Consider the following 22,824-nt stretch of genomic DNA (forward strand, 5'->3'; position numbering starts at 1 on the left):
TAGTTTTGCTTCTAGAGCCAAAACTGAGTCTGAGAAAATAAAAATTTCTGTGCGTATACAGTCAGTCTAAGCTAAGCTAAGCAAGTTACCATTTTTGCATTTGTATCTCATAAGACTAACACGATGAATACTTTTATGTCCAGGGAAGTCGAGACAATTCCCAAACCGAAAATTGCCTAGACCGGCACCGGGAAGCGAACCTAGCCGCCCGCAGCATGGTCTTGCTTTATAGACGCGCATCTTACCGCTAGGGTAAGGAGGGCCCCTATTTATGCACTAGGAAACTTCAGAACATGAACTAAAAGAAATGTAAAATAATCGATATGACTTTATCCGCACAATAAATAAATGAATACACTTTCCTCACCAACAATCGTGTCGTAAACCATTATTGCTTGAGAAACACCTTGACAGTATACAAAAAAGACACCAAACTAAAAGCGCATACGAGAAGTTGTAAACTCCATCCAAACATTACTTCACGTTTTGTGCGAGCTTGAGCTCTTGAGTGTTGTGTGACGCAATTCGCAATTTACCTTCCCCCATGCTGCTTCTTCTCGTACAATGTGAAGAGTCTACCGTTCATAACGCGAAGCTCTGTCTGCCGACCGTACAGTTGCGACTTTTGAGCAAACACAATAAATCACACTACGGCGAGCCGACCGTAACCCAATCTCTGCCCCTGCTGTAGCCAACTGTGACGAATTGATGAAAATAAGTGAACGATTAGGTTTAGAGGTAAGAAACCCTGATTCATAAAAGTTTCTCTCTGTTTCGGTCTCCATCGACAGGTGTCGCCGGGATGTTCTCCAAGACGGCAGTGGCTCCGCTGGACCGGATCAAAATTCTGCTGCAGGCGCACTCGATCCACTACAAACATCTGGGCGTGTTCAGTGGGCTGAAGCACATCGTCAAGAAGGAGTCCTTCTTTGCGCTGTACAAAGGCAACGGTGCCCAGATGGTGCGGATATTCCCGTACGCGGCGACGCAGTTCACGGCATTCGAGGTGTACAAAAAGGTTTGTTTATTTGAAAGATTTAATTAGTATGTAGGATTAATTATTCTAAGGAAATATCCCTATGATACAATTCTCTGAAATAGTTAACTGAGAAAACTGGATTCATGTGGCTTTTTAAAAGACCAATATAAGATTGTTGTGGGTGAATTTTAGAATCCTAAACATTCAAATTTGAACTTAAAACCTCCTGTCAATCATTGGTTCAAATCGGCAAAAGCCGTCTTTTTACTCATAATAATATTGAGTTTTGAATCAGATACAGTGAATTTTTCTGATCTCCAACAGTAATTTCAATAAAATGTCAGTGATTGGCTCGCCACTAATGCAACTCAATGCAATTCAGAAAAATAGGATTTTGTACAGTTTTTTCTTCTAGTTCAGAAGTTGAACGATTGAAACCTCTAAACAACTCAATTACAAAGGTGACTACTTGTCTGCAAAAAGTAATTTTTGAGCGGAATTTCCCAACTATGAAATTCTTGGACTGAAAACTTGAAGTTAAATAACGACTGATTGATATAATGACTGACTTGAAATAAGAACCATGAGCTTTTTATCGAGAATAGAGAAACAACATTGCTCTCACAAACATAAACATTCTTCATCGACGGTCTTCACACGTGCTTCGCATTCCAACAATGTGTATCAGGAAATCAAAAATCCAGCCAACAATTGACACGTTTCCATATTATTTAAATAAGCCTTCAATAGATTTATTAGCGATTCAGTGTTGTGCCACCACACCTCCCGGTATTGTGCGTTCAATCCATCATGGGGCTTACATCTGCATCGACGGTGGTTGTGATTCTAAGCTGCTTGTCAGTGGCAAGGTGTGATCTTCCCCACTACACGCTGTACTCGAATATGTTCAATTATCTGCAAGAGTGCGCGCTATACTTCGAGATACCTAAGGTGACCCTCGATCGTTACATCCAGGATTGTTTTCCCGATACCCCGGAGACAAGACGCCTGGTTCACTGTGCTTTGGTGGACTCCGGCGCTTGGGATGATCGCGATGGGTTGGGGAAAAGCGTAATCCAGTTTCTGTTCAAACCGAACAAAACCGACACCGTTTATGAGGAAAGGACTCAATCGTGCCTGGACCGGATTGGGACCGGGGATCAGAACTACCTCGCCTATGAAACGTTCCTTTGCTACTATCGATACTATGGGCAAATGACCAACGAGGAGGTCTACAATCCAATGGAGCCGCTTGAAATCAACCAGATATTGTTATTTGTGCAACGGGTCCTGAATGTTTCATCGGAGCAGCTGTCGCGTTTCGGTCAGAGTGATCATATGGAAGATCCACTGTTCAAGCAGGTTATCTTCATTGGATCGCTCCGGATGGGTATTTACAGCTGGGATAAAGGGTTCCTGTCCGACGTAGCATATGAACAGTTCAACATACCAGAACTACGCAGTCCGAGTACCGAAGCGTGTGTTGCGCGTGTGTCTTCCAAATACCGCTACTGGGATAAGCAGCAGCAATGGTTCGAAGTATATAAACAATGCTTGGCAACGTATCTAGACTCGTTAATGATGAACTTCTTCCAGAAGTTTTTGAATCCGACCGTTTGTAGTCAGGGTTTACCGAATTTAGTGTAATGATGATTCGTAACTCTGTGCGATGGTTGCAAAAATTTGTAATAAAATATGTGTTTAACGCGATATCAGGAATACAGGAACAATCTGAACAGTTTTGTGCTAAGAGTGGTTATAAAATAGCCAACCTAAAATAAATCAATGTTCAAAAAGTTCGTAACCCTCAATCAAATCACTGAAAGAAATGTTACTTTCATCTCAAATCATAGCAATTCTGTCAAACTGATGAAGAACTTAAGACAGTTAGTGCACTGGATAAAATAACCAGATTATTCCTTGTAGTGGTGGTGATGCCTTTTATCAGTACCCAATTCATTTTAAATATTTATTTGAAATGTTCGGAAAATTGTGTTCGATCAGCATGCATTTGTAACCTCTCGACTGGCGCCGGACGTCCGGTTTTATAAAAGACTTTGGAAATCCGATTTGACGTGATAGCCTTTCCACCGTAGTCCAACGGCAGATAACAGATCATGCTTTTTTTAATGTTTGCTGGTCAAAACCGTCTTAGGAAAGATGACCGTCAATGAAGGCCGTATGTGGGTAGGTGTACACCATAAACATCACTTAAATCGGCCACAGGCTTGAATAGTGAACAGAGCTTGTCAGATGCCTTGAATTACTGCGTAATCAAGTTGGGCATCATCTGCTATGGAACGTACAGTCGGAACCAAATGACGCAGATTCGACCGTCGTATGGGTTTCAGTTTGAATAGCTCCTGGTGGTTTCTCCTGTGGTGGGATTGTAATGCTGGAACCCAGTACAAGACGTAGGTTAACGATTCGTCAGACAACTTACTTACTTACTTATGGATCCTGTACACCTCCGGTGGTGCAAAGGGCCGACTTGAAAGATCTCCATCCTGAGCGTTGCCCAGCTATAGCTCTAACCTGCTGCCAGGTTAGATTTCGGTCGACTTCTTTTATTTCTTTATTGAGGCTTCGCCGACATGAACCTCTGGGTCTGCCTCTGCTGCGATGTCCCGCTGGGTTCCAGTCTAATGCTTGTTTACAGATTTCGTTTCCGCCCCTACGTAGAGTGTGCCCGACCCAGCCCCACTTCCGATCCCGAATTTCTGTTGCTATCGGCTTCTGGTGACAACGACGATGGAGCTCGTTGTTTGAGATCCGGTTGTGAGACCACCAGGCCCGAATTATATGCCGCAGGCATCTGTTGATGAATACCTGCAGCCGTTGAGTGTTCTCCGCTGATACACACCATGTTTCGCTAGCGTATAACAGCACAGATTTCACGTTAGAGTTGAAAATTCGTATTTTGGTGCGTTCACTTATCTGCCTGTTTTTCCAGATATTTCTTAAACTCGCAAAGGCAGCCCTTGCTTTCTGGATCCGTGCGCCTATGTCGATCTTGTACCGCCCTCTGACGCCATTTGGCTACCAAGATATTGGAAATTTCAACATTCTCCACTGGTTTACATCCAACGATTTGGTTTTGTTGACGTTGATTACTAAGCCTGCCGAAGAGGAGCGCTTGGCAAGTTCGTAGAGCTTACTCTGCATATCAGAGCGCCGTTGCGCGAGGAGTGCAACGTCATCTTTCAATTCGAAGTCGTTTAGGTGCTCCATGGTTATAGGCTGCCATAACAACCCGCGGTTTGGTTCACGGTCAATCGCACCTACCAGAATTTCGTCGATCACGATAAGGAACAGTAACGGTGATAGAATACATGCTTGCCTCACACCAGCTACGACCCGGATAGGGTCGGACAAGACCCCATTGTGCAGCACTCTACACGTCAACGCCTCGATGAGGCCGATGATTTTCTCAGGAACCCCCTTGCGTCTCAGGGCGCCCCACATATTCTCGTGATTGAGACGGTCGAAAGCTTTTTCGTAGTTAATGAATACCAAGTAAAGGGACTCTTGGAATTCGTTGACCTGCTCCAAAATGATACGAAGCGTGACAATATGGTCCACACAGGATCTTCCGGCACGGGATCCGGCCTGCTACCGCCGGAGAGTCGCATCGATCTTCTCCCGAATCCGGGCTAGGATAACTTTGCATAGAACTTTGAGAACGGTACACAGCAACATAATGCCTCGCCAGTTATCGCATATAGTCAGGTCACCCTTTTTGGGTACCTTCACTAGGATACCTTGTATCCAGTCGACCGGAAAAGTTGCGAGAGCTGCCCCAGATATTACGAAATAAACGATGCAGTAGTTGAGCGGATGTCATGCGGTCAGCTTTGAGCATGTCGGCTGATATGCGATCGACCCCTGGGGCTTTATTCGAGTTCATGCTTTGGATGGCTGTTTGAATCTCTAGCAGTGATGGAGCTTCGGTATTGACGCGTGTTATACGTCGGGTCCCAGGCAGATCATGCCGAGGTGGTGATGGCCTGGCTGGCACTTGAGTTGTTCGAAGTGCTCGAACCAGCGTTTCAGCTGGTCAGTTGGGTCGGTCAATAACTCAACGATCATTCGCGTCTTTCACAGGCATCGTTGCATTCATCTTCGCCCCGCTTAAGCGTCGTAAGATATCGTAGAGGAGGCGAATGCCCTCGGTTGCTGCGGCTCTCTCTCCTTCGTCGGCCAGACAGTCTGCCCACGCTCGCTTGTCCCGTCGACATGAGCGTTTTACTTCCTTCTTAAGAGCCGCGTATCGTTGACGGGCTAAGACTTTGGGCTCCTCTGGTTTTCGAACGCTCTATCGCGGCTTTGGCTTCTCTTCGCTCCTCTATCTTCCTCCAGGTCTCATCGGTGATCCATTGTTTTCTCTGGGTGCGTACCCGAGCAGCACACATGTTACACAAAAGTTTCAGTGACCCATGTGCAACAAAATTTAGTCACATTAGGCGTATTTCGCCGATGAGGAGGTGATGATCAGACGCGATATCGGCACTACGTTTATTCCGTACATCAAGAAGGCTCCGTTTCCATTTTCGGCTGATGCAGATGTGGTCGATTTGATTTTCTGTAAAGCCGTCACGGGAGACCCACGTGACCTTGTGAACCGGTCGATGAGGGAAGAGCGATCCCCCGATCGCCAAGTCGTTATTACCACAAAATTCTGCGAACGTTTTCGCTCATTTCTCCGATACCATGGCGTCCCATAATGCGCTCATGGTTCGAGTTGTCGGATCCGATCTTCGCATTGAATGATGCAAACAGATCTTGATATCACCCTTCGGAATTCTATATACGACGGCATTGAGTTGACTGTAGAAGTTCTCTTTGTCTTGCAGATTGGCAGCATCGGTTGGCGCATAACATTGGATTATAGTAAGGTTTCGGACCCGTGTTCTAAATCTGGCAACGATTATCCTTTCACTTATAGGTTCCCACTTCATAAGCACAGAGTGTGCCTGAGCGCTTAGTAGGAAGCCAACTCTGCGATGCCGCGGAGCGTGTACACCTCGTAAACCAGAGTATAGCAGAACTTGTCCCGTCGGCGTTCTGTGTTTTCCAAAGTTTGACCAACGGACTTCACTCAGTCCCAGGATCTCAAGCTTCATGCGGCGTGCCTCATTGGCAAGTTGTGCCAATTTACCCTGCTGGGCTAGGGTTAAAACGTTCCATGTTCCTATTCGTGTCCGTTGTTTCGCGCTAAGAGTCGTCGCCGTAAAATCAGTCCGAATTCTTTCATTATCGGATTCTCGAACAAATTGATGTTTCGGGAATAGTAGGTTGTTGGCCCAAGGTTCCCTATCCACCGGGATGGGGATGCCATCTTAGGTATAGCTTCCGGGGAATAGCATTACATACTCAGCCGCTGGATGCCAGAACAGACGCTGTTGGAGCCGCACCTCCTTGGTGGACAGACGCTCGATCAGTCGGGTCAAATTTGTTTAAAGTCCCACTCAACACCAGGACTAGGCTAGTGCGCTTTGAGCGGCACACGGTCGCTTTGATAGGGCCTGCTTGGGGACACATACAGCTTTTTATAGAAGTTCAACAGAGCCCACTGTCGAACCCCACCACATCCTAGGCAGACCCCACAGGACGCACCCTCCCACTCTAGCTGATGTCAGAAGGACAACAGTGCCCAGGCTGCACTACCAGCTAAGTACGCAACCCTTAGTTGGCGGTCAATTGTCATCGGAAGACCCGTGGAAGCGTGAGTATTGGAAGCTGAGGACATTATGGAAGTCATGGTTGATTCGGTAGAACATTTGATAAGATCGCCAGTACAATTGGAGATCTTTTTTTTTCTAAGTTCGTTTATTTGGTAGGCTCAGGCGTGTATAACACTTTACGGAGCCACTTTTGTTTGTGATATGTACAAGCGACATAATCTTATTATTAAATTAGCAAGAGAGGGAAATAAGCCAACGTACCCGTGGTGACTCGAGGCTAGGTTTACAATGTTTAAGGATGGATGGGGATTAGAATTCGGGAAACAGGGAATTATCATAATCAAGGAATTTCAGCAGCTCATACGGTCATTTGGCGTCGGGAACGATGTGGTATTTGGAGATCTTACAACATTTAACAAACCTGGATTTGATACGCAAATGAAAGACAAATACTCGGAGGACATGATTGGGTTGATACCGCGGCTTCGGACATCATGGAAGCCGTGGTTGATTCGGTAGACCATTTAATTCAAATTCCAGGACAATTCGGTGATCCTAGGACATCATAGTTTATTATCATACATGTTTCTAGTAGCCATTTGAACATTTAACTACAACGATTTTCTGAACGAATGATTTCTAATGTGTGATTCCAACAACTTAGGCAAACAAAGTAATTCATCGAACGCATACCTTTTGACTAGAGTCCTATAAGAAGAGTAACGTCATGTGCCACGTTTGGAACGTGGCGTTACGTGTGCTGTTTCAAAAGTTATTAACTTGTCATTTTTATGAACCGGGTAGTTCTGATTCCGTTTCTACGATGAAGCATCGGGCAACATATTCCAAGTGAGTCGAAAAAACTGCTTCGGTAGATTTTAAACGCCAATAAGGGGCCGTACACTAATTACGTAAGAAAATTTTCTGGGTTTTTCAATACCCCATTTAAGATTTTTCCCATACACATATTTTTTTATTTATATGGAGCGTAAGAAAATGGCAGACCACCTCGCCCCATAAGTGGTTACGTTCTTAGTGTACGACCCCTACCCAGCAAACACAAGATCGTATATCATAGCGAATAAGTATACAAAGTGGAGGCCATATACGTGCATTTTGCACGCAGTCAAATGGAGGAATGCGCCTATATCGCCTCCACCTTGTACACTTATTCGCTAGCATATGCGATTTTGTGTTGGCTGGGTATTGGCAATAGACATTAAATAACATAAAAACTAACAAAATGAGTTGACTCTGACAATAAAATCACAAAAATGACTTTAGAATATTACGAAGTTAGTTAGCATTAGACCTCGTAATTCCCTCCGATTCAGTTGCAACAGCGTCTTCTTGGACGACTTGTTCCGTGTACGGCTGGCAAATTGCTTCGAAAGGAATTATGCAACGGTATCAGCAAAGATAAAGTGACCAGACGTCCCGGAAAACGTCCCGGACTCTGTGATGAATCTGTGGAATCCGTAGAAAATAGGATATCTAGAAAATTTGTAACAGATTCGAACAATTAATAGAAAATGGTTTTTAGAGCGTCTTTTTCACGACTGGAGTGGACATTGAGCCCTCTTCTCATAGTATACATTTTACTATACACTGAGAGAAATGACTGATACGATTCCCATAGGACTGATCAAATGAGTGGAAAGGGTCGTTTTGCCGAAAGTCATTCAACCGAAAGCCATTTGTTCAAATGCCACTTGGTTGAAGATCGCGTTTGGCTGAGAATCATCTAGCCGAATTCCATTTGGTCGAAACGGAGATTTGGCCCAAATGGTTTACTCGAAAATGTAATTTGGCCAAAGAGAACATACGACCGAAAGGGAAACGGATTATTGGGCCAAATGACATGTTTGGCCAACTGCTAATTTCAGCCAAATGGCCCTTTTTCGAACGGCATTTTCGGCCAATCCAGCTTTTTACGCTAGCCATAAATCTGCACGTAAAAAAATTTAATGTTGTTTATTATTAATATTTCTAATACTTTTTTGCCAAAGCAGGCGCTTAATGACATGTATAAGAAAAAACTTATACATCGCAGTAGTCACATACATTCGGAAACTAATACTTTTCATTAACTTATGAATGTTATTAGGTTCTTGGTATGGGATCATTCATTAGGTGGCATAATGAAGAGTATAAGTATTTTCGAATGGTTTTTTGCCAAAACATATAAGGTTATTTTTTTACGTGTGGTTATGGGTGATTCGACTATGACAAAAGCTGTGTACAGTAAAGAAACACCATCATATTTCCCTTTGATTTGAAATTTGTTTTGCATTCTGTCAAATATTGTCACATGAACGTTTAAATGGCCTTCGACCAAATGCTTTCAACCTTCAGACTTTTGAAAAGAACAACCCCTAGAAAGTAGTCTCACTCACTTTCTAGGGGTTGTTCTTTTCAAAAGTCTGAAGGTTAGATACAGATAAAAACACATCTGTACAGATAAAAACAATCTGGATCCTTTCTACTGGTAGTTCAGTTTTCTCAAATTCATGCAGGTTACTATCTCTTCAGTTTAGGAAAATGATTGAGTTTTTCTCACTTTGGAGATCATTTGGACCCTTGTAATTTAGCACTAGCGGTGCCAGAGTTGTGGTAATGTTGTTTCATCAGCAATTTTGACGTAATTAGTTCATTCATAATTTGGCCACTACAGATGTAAAACAACCCTATTTTGACACTGGAATCAGGATAACAAAACAAGAAAATCCCCCATAATGTCGAAATTACAATCTATCTTTCTATTTGATTCAGGAGTTCCTCCAGAAATTATTCGAAAAACTTCTTGAAATATTCATCCTGGTGTTATTTCATAAATTTATCCACAAATTCTTTGGAAAGTCTTTCAGACATTTCTCTTGAGAACTTAAAACAATTCTATGGGAAATAACTCCAGGAATAAATTCGGTAAGTTATCTAAAAATGTCGTCCTTCAAATTTTTGAAGGAATTCCTTTGGAAATGCTCTAGGTATTCCATTAAACAATATTCCAGGAATTTACTTTAATATTCCATCAAAACTTTTTCTATAAAAAAACATCCGCAAATGAATTCAGATTTTTTTTCGAAAATTCCTAAAGGAGTTTCTATCGATTTCATTAACTTCCGACAAATTCGTTAAGTAATATTTTCAGAAATTTCTACAGGAATTCATTCAGAAATATATAAGACTCTATTTTATGCGGCCCCGGAACCGATCAGTTCCTGAAGGGAACTGTTCTAAACCCCTAGCTACTGGTCTAGCCACGGCAGCCGTCTAGGATGGATTCAAAAGGCCTCTTTTGTTCCGGGTCTGAGGGTCACTGGTGTGGGGAGGTTTTCGGGAGCGTGAAGGACCTAATCATGGATTTGAATTATCTACTTAGGGTTTTTTTGGGGCCCTCCTCAGCCGTGCGGTAAGACGCGCGGCTACAAAGCAAGACCATGCTGAGGGTGGCTGGGTTCGATTCCCGATGCCAGTCTAGGCAATTTTCGGATTGGAGCAAGGAGGCTGCCGACAAGATGGCCAGCGGTTTTGTAACCGGTGGGCTGCCGATCAAAATTCAGCCAGAGGAAATTCGGCCAATGATGCAACCGACGGGGTGTCGCACGATGATTCGGTTAGTGGGATGCAATCCGGAATAGCTTTCGGTGTCGAAAACGAGTGGTCGGCCGTTGAAGCAGCCGACAGGTTGTAGAACGATGGTTGGCCGGATGGAAATCGGTACGGTTGATGGTGGTACAGTAAACGTGCTACTATGTGATAATCCGGCTACAGACAGCTACGGCTGAACGAAGTAGCGGGTGATAGGCGACCACGCGATTATACAGCCAACGGGCTGCAGGCGACACGGCTTCCCAAACGGCCGGACGAAGTAGTTGCCAATAGGTGGCTAGGTGATTTCACAGCCGACGAGCTTCGATGCGGCGGTGGTGCGTTTGACGGACGGCAGTTGCTTTACCGGGCCAGCGGGCGGCGTCGCAGGTATCGACTATATGCCGGACGGTGATGTGAACGGCCAACTATAAAACCACTGACGGGTGGCCGAATCCGGTTGTAGTCTACGGAACCAGCTCGAGGAGGCGGTGGCCGACAAATTTTCGACGGGAGTCGCCCTTGGGCATCCTTATTCCCGTCACTAACTCGTGACCGGCAACGAGGCCACGGATTATAACGCCAACAATTAAATCCTCGCGAAACAGCACCTCTCTATGCATCAGAGTCAGAAACCTCACTGTCAAACATGAAATCACCGTGAACGTCGACCCGTTCTGGGGTGTTGGCGTCCACACGCCTGGGCCAGCTCACCTTGGTGTTATCTCAGGGTCGGCTTTAGATCACGGAAAACCGGACAACCCTATACTTACCTGCCAACTAATCGAGCGAACAAGGGATAGGCCACTACCTAGGTGAGGGTAACATTCGTAAGACCATCAAGCTAAGATTGAGAGGGGTTCGTTTTGCTAAATGTAATTTTATTTAGATTATAACAAATCTGGGGAGATGACGGATGATGACGACGATCGTTGGGGCCCGTTCTGCGATTTCAGGTGGAAGGGGGAGATGGAAAGGTTATTGCATACCTTGATGATGGTAGAAGCACGTGTTAGTGCGCTAAGCTGGTATGGGCGTCGCGGTGCTCGAGAACCGACGCCTCTTTGCTGTTCGTTACCGGCGATGCTGTGATGTCGGTAGGCCGACAGTATGCTTGGATGTCTTCCCCTCAAATTGGGATAATCTCGCCGACGAGGGCCGGCTGGAGGCGGGCGGGAACTGCGACCGTTTTCGAGTACGTCGCCACCGGAGAGATGTGCACCGCCACGAGGGTTATATGCTCCTTGTGCAATTCGGCCGTGAGATCCTTTAGCAGTAGGCTCCGGAATCGGTGTTGTCGGGATATAGTTGAATCCGGGGGCACGCTAGGAAGCAACGAAGCGTGTACCGGAATGTCCCGTTGAGCATGCGGTAGATGCGTCGGTTCGGCACCAGATTGACGGAGGGCAGACCGGACCTCGCACTTCGAGTATTCACTTTTCACTCGGCACTACAGGAGGATATTACCTCGAGGATCTACGCGCTCAACTTTTTTTATATTTAGCACCACACCAGGCAAAAATACCGACTCACTTCGACCGCTATTAATACGAGGAACTTTTTTTTTATTTGATAATGATGCTTCCTAATCCCGATCTATACTGATCCTCTTCCTCAGAGTCCGAGTTACTCAACCCCTCATTTCCGAAAATTTTCTCTTCTCCCCATTCTCCACGTTGCTCCCCCTCTCCCTGAGTCCTTCATTGCACTTCATTCTCCCGGATCTGGTGTTGCAGCATCCCCAGTTTGCTCCTCATTTCTAACAAGGGGTCCGACGACACCTCTTCGAGTGAATTATGAAGTTCGAATTTTATACAATACTAGGGTTCTCAAACTAATTTCTACTTTAATTAACAAATGTTTTTTTTTCTCAAAAAAAGGATAATATAGGAATATTAATTACTGAACAGAAAACAACTTTTTTTTTATAACTACAATAGCCACGTTGTTGCCGATTACGCCGGTAACAAACACTGCTCTCGCTTCGTTTGTCCGGCCTTTGGTTTGGACACTCATCCACCCACGGTAATAGCCTGTTCAGATTACGCCATTAATGACATAATAATTGGCGTTTCAGGGTAAATACGCTTTATGATGTCATTATTTACGTAATATTCCATACATTTTGCGCTGTCAAAAGATACCCGCTAAAAAGAGTCATGAAGAATTTATTACGAACAATTATTACGAGAGAGCTTTCGTTCTAACTGGGATGCAGGGAGAAATTCAACAAAACAAAACTGACAAGCGTCACGCTCTCTTTGCCAGAGAGAAAATTCTCTCTGTTTTCATTTCGTTTCGTAGTTGACAGTCATGCTCTTTCTGTCGCAGCAGGGTCGAATGCATGTTAGATGGAAATTTTCTGAGCGCTGAAGAATAACTCGGATAGTGATGGTTTTGTGGAAAGCATTTTATATGATGAAAAATAATGATGATATTTATTTATTCTCCACTTATTCAACATGAATTGTTTAAAAAAACAGATGGTCTCTAGAATTAACATAAAGTATTTAACTTAACCCTAGATTTAATAGAACAAATCGAATAAATTTTCAAAGTTCAAGGGCCAATGCGGAAGACAATTTGAAACGTAGGAATGGTTGTAAAACGAATATATTTGATGAATAATCATGATTTCATAAATTGTTTCAATTCTGCTCCTTGAATGGCTTAATATACTTTGGATTTCAACATTTTTCACGTGGGACAACTGTACAATTTGAATGGGATGTATATATAAAGTAGGATAACCTTAAATAAAACATGGATTGGTAATGCATTAATTCATCCAAAATCCAGTTTAAATTATATCACATTCACACGATTCGATTTTGTTAGAAGCTGTATCATTGATTGTCGAGTAGAACGCAATGGTTCAGTTTCCATTTTGAACAAAATAAATTGCTGAGTTGCCCTTCATACATGGAGATACTGGTGGAAATACATTTTAGTTCGATAATATTTCTTGAAAATTGGTCCAATCGTCCTTTTTTTATTTATTTGTGAGAATTCCCAAAAGTATCTAAATTTTTCTATCAAATCTCCGTTCGATCATAGTACAGAATCAAAATACTTTTTAAACTTAAAAATAAATTGAGGAATAGTCTGATTCCCCGAAGAACGGCGCACCCAGCTAATGAATGTAGCTTCGCTCATTATCCTTAATGAGAGCTTCAAATATTCTTCGAAAATCCCTTTTCATATTTTTTTTAAATATTTTTTTTAGAAACTTTGCTCAGAAAAAGGTTCGATTGTCGCCACACAAATGCTTGATTTCGCAAATTAAATTTTAAAACTCTCCTTGAATTCAACCCTGTATTAGCGTGCAAATGAGGAAAAATGGAAACGTCAAGATATATTATCTTGCTGCAGTCTGAACACCTCGTAATAATTGGATACCCTCTCACTTAACAAAGTCATAAATAGCCCAATCTGAATAGGCTATAAGCCTGTGTTCAATATGTCCGTCTTTCCTCCCTTTTCTGTATCGCACTGGACAAGTTCGCTCATTTTTGATACGCGTCTCGGCCACCCAACGCAAGGTTTAAAACCACCGTTTGGAAAACAAATCTAACAATGTTTTTCTTCACGCTCGAAGTTACAAAAGAGTATACAAATGTTACCCGCCGGTAACAAATAATTTCATTATTTCCATGAAAATCGCCACATCGAAAATTTTATTTTTATTACATCATTTGGAATTTCCTTCACTAATTTTAGAACAATCTTTAGGAATATCCGAACGGATTAGAAAGTTAGAAATCCAAAGGAATTTCTAAAGGGTTTTGTAAAAGAATTTTCCAAATACTTAAATTTCTTCAAGAATTCTTGTGGACATTCATCCAAGAATTCTTTCGGAATTTCCTCCAGGGATTTCTTTGGAATTACACTGGATTCTGTTTTTATGCGATTTACATTTTCTCAATTTTCCACTCTTCCTAAGTGTTTAACGCATATTAATTATCATGTGATTTTTCATTGATTTATTCAGAATTTTTTGATGTTGCAATGATTTTGGTGGCAAATGAAGTCACACGAGCGAAAAAAATCGTGTGAAAACAGAATCCTGTGTACTTCGAAACTAAATCCAGTAAATTCTTGGGAAATTTCTCCGGATATTTCTTTGAAAGTCCAAAAAAGGACTTCTAATAATTCTTTCGGAATTTCCCTTAGAACATTCTTCAGAACTGCCTCCTTAAACCTTAGGGAATTTTATATGGATTTCTTAGAATTTTCAGAGGATTTCCCGTATAAACTTTAGAAGAAACTAACGGAAACATTTACAAAGGCTTTCCGAAGGTATCCCTGGAAGAAAGTTCAATGGAATTATCGGCGGAATTTTTGAAAATTATTTGGATCTTCTGGAGGAGATCCCGATTTTTTTTCTGAAGGAATTCACTAATGAATGTTTGAAGGATTTTCCGAATAAGATCCCGAGCGGATTTTTTTAAAGAATGCCTTAAGGAACTTCCGGATGAATCCTTGCAGGGTTTTTCGAATGAATTGAATGTTCTATGAAATTACCTACAAAATGCCTAGATTTCTTCAGAAATTTCTTTGAAAATTACGTCAGGATTTAATCCAAGAATTCCTTCATTCCTTTTTACATCTGTGCGTTCTATATTTATAGTAAGAGTTAAATTAAGCCGATACAAATATTTCAAAAAATATGTCCACCTCAGATTGTTTTGCCTGCAGGTAATAAATTGAAAGGGCAACGGTAAAATTTCCAGAAAATTAATTAATTAGTTGCTACGAAATTAATTGTAAGTACATTAAGTTTTCTACTTCTAAATCAAAAATGGTTACCTGTTCCATGAACAGGTAGAACGTATGGACGAGACGCCTCTGGTATTGACCTAATAAAATTTTAAAACGATCTTTCGGAGCTTCTTTTGTTTTATGGGAATTGGGAACATGATTCAAACACTATTAAGATCTAACACACAAGATCTAACTACTCATAGGCTAGTCCATGGTCGTCTTGTGTCCTAGTAGTAGGGGGAACGTAGGGACGGGTTCAGCCTTGCCAAACTAAGCTACCAAGTAGCTCCAACTGAAAACCAAAAAAAAATCTCCAGCTCTGAATGAATCCGCATAATGTGCACTCGATTCTGTTTTTACCAAACACCAGACAATTTTTTTTGCAAAGTAGAGGGACAAGTGGCAATATGGACACCCTAAGGTTTTAATCAATTTTAGGTGATTTAAATTGAATATAATTCGGATTTCTAGCAATTACATGATGCTATTACTCGTTAACTACCAGTTCTGTTTTGAATCGTATTGAAAATAAGGCAATTTCAATCAAATAGGACGATTTTGTAATAGTTAATTTTTCACTACTCTCGGAAGGTATCGGGGTGAGAAGCGAAGTTGGCTGTGATCGAAAGTGGACGCATTTTTCCTGTCAAAGATGTTTCTCTTCTCTTTTAATTTTTCGTTTAGTGTGATTTATGATAGTTTTTCATACGAAGAAAATGCTCTGGGGAAATTTGTCTTTTGCGTATGCAAACCTGCTCAAGCAACTAGAAATTTCACAAGCACTATCCTGGAGAAGAAGAAGAATTTCGGAATTATTGCAAGCTTTCCGATGAAAAAATGCCTCCCAAGCTTGCGTGTGGACCTGTAAATATGAAGCCAATTCAACAAGTTTTCTCAAAATTGGAATCAAGACTCGTGCAGTTGCAGTTGATGTATCTTCCTTTGTGTTTGTTCAAGTGTTCGGACTTTCGCTCAAATCCTTAAGTATAATTTTATTTGTACTTTTTGCACATACTTTTGTAGGGAAAGTAGTATACAGTTAACATGCAATTGTAATCAAAAGTTTTGAGTCCTGGTCAACTATTTGGTTTACAGTGATTCAAAGGTTCGAAAGTCAGAGCTTCTTCTAAACAGTCCTGGTCATAAGATGAGTTCATACCATCCGATTTGTTTTCAAAATATGATTGTGTCCTTGTATATGCGTGCTTGGGCCTTAGCGACGAGGTCCCCTTCAGTGTCTCGTACTTGCGGGGCACTGCAGATGGCGTTATTGTTGAGATCAGGGTTTGTATATGGAGGGCTGCAATCGACTGATAGAATAGAATGAAATGGTTCTGACTCATTTTATAACAAGCAGTGAACGCATTTTTCAACTTTTTCCTCAGCTCAGATGATAATGATTTTCCTTCAATTCATTTTACATTTTCCATACTATTACAACAACATTTTTATTTTACGATGGCTTGGAACACAATGGGTGTTCTGCCGATACTCTACGCCAATATGGAAATGACATGTTACCAGCAGTGTTTCGTTGTACTAATCTGGAAGACTGTTGTCAGCAAGTGTATCGCTTGTTCAGCAAAAAAAAGTCTTCTTCAGCTAAAAATCTAGCTAAGGTAGCTTAAATTCCATAATTCTTATGTATTTTCGAATATAAAACTATTAAAAGTTTCTCCAGTAGGAATTCCAAATATTTTCACATTTCAATGTTTGTTTTATTAGTTCAAATAAATGTTACAAATGTTCCAAAGAATATAAAGGGATGATTTGTTTTGTCAAATCAAATGCTTGGACATTAATCGTATTTACATACTGTTATTAATTGTAACAGTGTCGTGTTAAAATTTCCTTTTCCAAATATTTTCACAGAAATCTATATGTGACAAGATTTTCGGGAAAGTTACAACTCAGGATATAATGAAGACTCGTAGGATTTCAAGAATTTCTAGGATGTATTCTCAAGAATTCTATAGAATTGCAGCGGTATCAACAGTAAAACACGTGCACTGCATTCTGTTGAATTTGTAAAAGGTTGGAACCCTTGTATATGATGGAATTACTGATAGACGGCATTTGCGGCGCGGAATGGCCAATCATTCAAGCTGCGGATCTGGTGAGTCTGTTCCATAATAGTATTACATGAAACTGATTTTACTAAATCCGCGCTAGGATCAAAGATATATATCCAAGATGAATATCATTGATATACATTTTAAATCCAGGAAGCGTAAATACGTTGCATATCTATTCAAAAATATATGTATTATGAATTCAACTAAATGCGCGCTGGATTCAAAATATATTATATATATTTTGAATTCGGAAGTTTGATTATGATACCTTTATCCATTTGATAAACGGTAGCATAATCAGGCGGGCTTGCTGTTAGTGATAGTGACCTCGGAGTGGACATGAAATACCAGGCACTCTGAAATGGGTCACTGGAGCTGCAGTAGAGCTAACACTTTCTAACTCCCGGATTAAATCTGACTGTTTTAACAGACAGCTTTCCTCCATAACATCACTGCCAGACAGTGGGGGTTAGTTTGTACACACACACACACACACACACACTCTCGGAAGGTATCGGGGTAGATTGGACACCCCCATGGGGCAATATGGACACCCTTATAAAATATGAAGAAAATTATCTTACTTGTGATTATATTCCATTGTAACCTATTTTATGGATCATCCAACATAAATATTACCCAATTGCTCATCTTCCTGTCATGATTTTGTATGAGACACCTAAAATTGTGTTTGGATCATCAACATCCGAAAATCTATTTCCCCCTTCTTAAGCGAGGTCATGTATGGTCGTTTTCTATATTAATTCCATGACGAATAGAAGAAGATTGATTACGTAACGCAAAAATATGCCACTTTCAGTCGGCCTCATACATGTATGTCGAACTTTTTGTATGAAGCATATGATTGTTTTTATATGGATCCTCACACTTATTGCAAGACCCCTTATCAATCGTCTCTACTCTAAGCATTACATAATCTATGCATACTCTTATTCACTCTACTGGCATCGCCAATCCTTCCAATGGGTTGTACCGATCAACTTGCCAACGAGATTGCCAAATCTATACAAAACACTTCCTTTTTTGTCACACTTTATGGTATATATATATCGCGTTTTAAGTTTGTATAGAAATTAGTATGGGAGAACGTATATTTTTGCATTTCTACTACTAGAGGTTTCAGTTCATCGTAAACCAAGTGGCACGTTGCGTTAAAGTATAACCCAAAGGATGCCGATAAACTTTGCTGAAGAAGGCACGTTGCTGGAGCGTGCACGAGTTAAAACGCTTCGAACATTAAGTGCTCAAATCATATGCAAAAAATCGTTCATTCTGCCAGCACTGCCGGACTAATAATTTAACTGAGTGTTATTTCAAAATAATTGATCTTATAGGGCTATTGAGCTAATGGGAGCTATCCGGAATTATTTCACAAAGAAAAAATCCGACAAGAAGGAAGATGAGTTTTGCCCTTCGATAACCATAGGTTGTCCGGTAGTGCTGGCAGAAACATTGATTTCTTGCATATGGTTTGAACAATCAATTTTCGAAACGTAATAACATTTCTTGTAGACCTTCCAGCTACGTACCTTCTTCGGCAAAGTCTTTCGGCATCTTCCAGACTATATGCTAACGTATTGAGTCACGTGATTGATGATAAATTGAAGCCGCTAAGAGCAAAAATGTAAAAAAGTACCTTTTCCCATACTAATCCCCATGTAAATTTAAAACGCGATGCGGCATGCGAGGTTGCAACCAATTGAGACCATATTTTGCACAGTTGATATGGGTCCCAAAACGATTCAGAAAAACCTTGATCTCACTTGATCGGACGAACTTTGCGTTTTTCCATACAACTGCGCCCCACTCTAATATATATGCTTCTATGGTATAAATGTCATGTATTGGAACTTTTATAGCGATTTATAATACCGCACCATAATAACACGAAAATAACACGATATGAAAGCCAAGTTCGATGAGTTTGAGGTTATGTTTTCAATTTTTGAGGTGTCAGTTCCATATAGAGTGTTCAGTTTGCCCCAACAGGTGAACAAATTTAAAAACTGTTGGAAATTTTGTAAAAATCAAGGAAACTTGTCACAAATGCATGCCAGAGCACTGTAAATAGCAGAATTTTGCTATGGGATGACCAATAATTAAGAAATCATCTTCTGTGGTAAAGTAAAGCTTATTTTATGGGAGGTGAAACTTATAATTTTTAACCGTTTGGAAGACATTCTAACTTTTTTGTCAAATTTATGCGCTAAGAAAATAAAACAATGGCTTTTACGGTGTAAATTAGTTGTTTATGAAAGGTTTATAGAGTTCGCTGCAATGAAAGTAGAAAAATGATTGAATTAACAAGAATATTGGGGGTGTCCAATCTGCCCCGGGTGTTCATAGTGCCCCCTGGTCCGCTAGTTCCATGTTGCTTGATTTGGCGAGGAACGTATCCCCTGTGTAAAAAATAGAATCGGGTGTATATTTGGATTTTGCATTGCCACTACATTTGGATTTTTTCGATTTCGAAAGTTTTTTTTCAATAATTCCAAAATGTGTAACATTACATTTTTATTATCTGCAATTAGAAGTCAAACATTCCTATTGTGTTCTTTAGAAACGCGTTAAAAAATTTCAAACGCAAAGTAGAATAAGCACAAATGTTTTCAAATATCCCACAATTTTCCTCAACAAGTAATAATATTTTATAGACTGTGCTCCAAAATAATGTTCGAACTCTACTAACGATTTTATCACGTTTCTGTCTCCTTTCATTCACAGTATTTAGGCAAAATATTGGGCACAAATCTGCCGATCAAGCATGCGGACAAGTTCGTGGCTGGTGCCGGCGCCGGTGTCACAGCCGTTACCCTGACCTACCCGCTCGACACGATACGTGCCCGTTTGGCATTCCAGGTTACCGGAGAGCACCGGTACAACGGAATCCTGCACACCGCCAGCTCCATTTTCAAGACTGTAAGTAATTAATTTCATCATAATCAAAACTAAATTTCCGCTGTTTGTGGGTTCGTTTTTTAGCAAATGTAAAATTTATCATTTCATTCACAGGAAGGCGGCTTCCGGGCCCTGTACCGAGGCTTCGTACCCACCCTCATGGGTATGGTTCCGTACGCGGGCTTTTCCTTCTACTGCTTCGAGATGCTTAAATTCGTCTGCATGAAATACGCCCCCGGGCTGACGTGCGACAGGTTGGAGAGAAATACAGGTGAGTTTTTTTTTTTGTTATTCCAAGAAGTAGGTAGTTGTTTGAATTTTTGTCGGGGGTATCAAACCATGCAGCGTAGTTTAACGGCATCGACTCATGGCACAACGTGGTGACACGGCGACGATAGCCGACGGACGCCCAAAATGGTGTGTCAATTGAAAAGTGTTTAGTGTGCCGTCAGACGTTGATGCTGGACACGACACGAAATTGGTTGCGTGCGTAGTGTTGCGTAGACAATATGATTGGAATGGACGGACGTGAGGAATGCTTGCTTCTGTTGATTCGGGTTGACACTGATTGTAATGTAATAGAAGAGCGGCCAGAGCAGTAGCGTGAGAAAAGCTCTGCTATCGAAGTTACGGTTGTTGGCAGTGGGACAAGCCAAGAGTCGGTGCTTCAAACGCTACCCGGTAATATAAATACACGTGCTAAATCCGGTTATAACTAGCCCAACATTTGCAAAGGGCGTAACAGCCATTTTTTTCTTTTTGCTTCCTCGTCTACATATAAAGCTATATACGTAGACAAAGAATGGGAAGAATAAATTTTGTCTGTTACGCCATTTTCAAATATTGGTTTAGAAATTGTTAATGACATGTTTCACCAACCGTCGTTAACCGATATGCGATTGCGCTTCAAACTTTTATATTTTCCTAAACTTCAAAAACTTGTTTGAAAAGATTTCTATTTATTGATGTTTTTGAGAATTCATGATGATCACTAATTGAAAAAATATCAACTATTTAGCACCAGAAAACAGTAAATCAATTTACCATGCATTCGTTTAAGGATGAGTTTCTATTTGAGCGGTCCCCGTTGCCATAACTTATTATTTATACGTATTCAAAACTAATTAGTCAATCTAGTCATGTTTAGAAAATCAAGTAATTTGGTTGAAATGCGACTGACTAATATAAGGAAGGGAAAAAGGTGCTTGTGGTTCGCTTCAACAAACAAACGCTCATTTAAAAGCTCTCTCTCTTAACGCGCTGTTTTACATATTTAGTATTAAATAATTTAACACATATTTTGGCACAGAAAACAAGGTAACAATATTGTTGAACTGTTCTCTTGAGAGCAAAATGATGTGATCTAGGTATGTTACTCACAATTGCGGCGAGTAAATATATCTGGCACCCGATGCTTCGAATAAAAATTAAGCTAAGACTATTTTGATTAAAAAGGCCAAATTTTAAACTACATATTCTGTTTCCTTTATTCCCAATAGGTGGGCTCGTTCTGGCGGTGCCGGCTAAACTTCTGTGCGGTGGATTTGCGGGAGCAGTTGCACAATCCTTTTCCTACCCCCTGGACGTGACCCGACGGCGGATGCAGCTTGCCATGATGAACCCGGAGACGGCGAAGTTTGGGTAAGATCATTCGTTTTATATATTTTTTTCGTACCGACATATTGTGAGGTAAGCGACGATGAATTCCTGCTTTGTAATTCCAAGGTTCCGAAATAAGTCACATTTATTACATGAAAGAAACACTCTGATTGTTATCAGGGCTTTGCCGAGCCTTGGGGTGATTGACAGCTGAGTGATACAACAAAATATTTAAATATTAATGGCTTCTGCGTCATGCGTTTTCAATGCGACATAGGAATAGGCTTGTTACTATGTCGTGTTAACTATTTGAGAGACCCATCTTAGAAGATCGAAAGTCGTTAGGAAGTGTATGAGCTCATCATAGGGAAGAAGATGTCATCTTTCACGTAGACGAAAAGGTGTTGAATATTTATTAGGCGACGACGACGGTGAAAACAGACGATGATATATATGGACAACAGTCAAGGTTACAGTTTAGCTTGCGTTAATTTATTCATATATGAAAGCCTACTACAGTAGAAGACCATCGATAAAAGTTATGAGTGTGTATGATCCGATTCGTCCACAATCTGGCATGTTTCCTGATTAGTATTCATGTTGAAAAATTTCCAATAATATTTTTCCAGTAATATTCTTGTGGAATTGTGTCGGATCACTCTTGAGAGTGTCAAGCGTACCTCGCTCCTTGCAACGACGAACCGAGGACATACAATACGTGCTTGGCGGTTTTGTCCACCTCTGGGCAGTCAAGGCAGACTGAAGATTCCTATAGGCCGAACCTGTATAGGTACTGCATGAAGCAGTCATGGCATGATAGGATTTGTTTCAGATAGAAGTGATCATCCCCACGTGGTCTGCCCACCCATCTTGATACACTTGGTATCCACTTACCATTTGAAAAGGCGTCCCATTCCTGTTGTCATTTGGCAATCGAAGCTATTATACTGACTATGATCGTATATCAGTCCCATGATATGAAAAAAAAACTTCAATCGCAGAAAAGAAGGAACAAACGTCAAGCCAATTTAACCCATTTTAAACATGGTCACATATGAGTCCTATTGTAGTGAAAATTGAAACTCATATGCGGTCATTTTCCACATGTGACAAACTGGTTTGATATTTTTTCAACTTTATCTGAACAAATATTCCTATCTAACTGTTACATTTGATAATACTATGAGAAATATGACCATCACTGATTCAAGCT

At 41.0% G+C, this 22,824-nt stretch overlaps 2 protein-coding genes across 8 annotated transcripts in view; both read left to right on the forward strand.

Moving 5' to 3' along the window:
* The window catches only part of LOC134226188 (solute carrier family 25 member 16-like), a 58,249-nt gene that overhangs the window by 14,571 nt on the left and 20,854 nt on the right, over positions 1-22,824 (forward strand). For 6 of the 7 annotated variants that reach the window (XM_062706795.1, XM_062706798.1, XM_062706792.1 and 3 more), the window contains 4 exons: positions 792-1,018; positions 19,839-20,033; positions 20,127-20,283; positions 21,512-21,654. In XM_062706795.1, the coding sequence (XP_062562779.1) occupies positions 792-1,018; positions 19,839-20,033; positions 20,127-20,283; positions 21,512-21,654 (722 nt within the window). The remainder of the gene's footprint in view (positions 1-791; positions 1,019-19,838; positions 20,034-20,126; positions 20,284-21,511; positions 21,655-22,824) is intronic. The other variant, XM_062706797.1, reaches the window with a different exon arrangement.
* On the forward strand, positions 1,428-2,756 carry LOC134226189 (general odorant-binding protein 69-like). The gene has a single exon (XM_062706799.1). It carries the CDS (start codon positions 1,790-1,792, stop codon positions 2,624-2,626), a length of 837 nt encoding a protein of 278 aa, XP_062562783.1. The 5' UTR covers positions 1,428-1,789; the 3' UTR covers positions 2,627-2,756.

Source organism: Armigeres subalbatus, chromosome 3 (assembly GCF_024139115.2).
Source record: "Armigeres subalbatus isolate Guangzhou_Male chromosome 3, GZ_Asu_2, whole genome shotgun sequence".
Taxonomy (NCBI): domain Eukaryota; kingdom Metazoa; phylum Arthropoda; class Insecta; order Diptera; family Culicidae; genus Armigeres; species Armigeres subalbatus.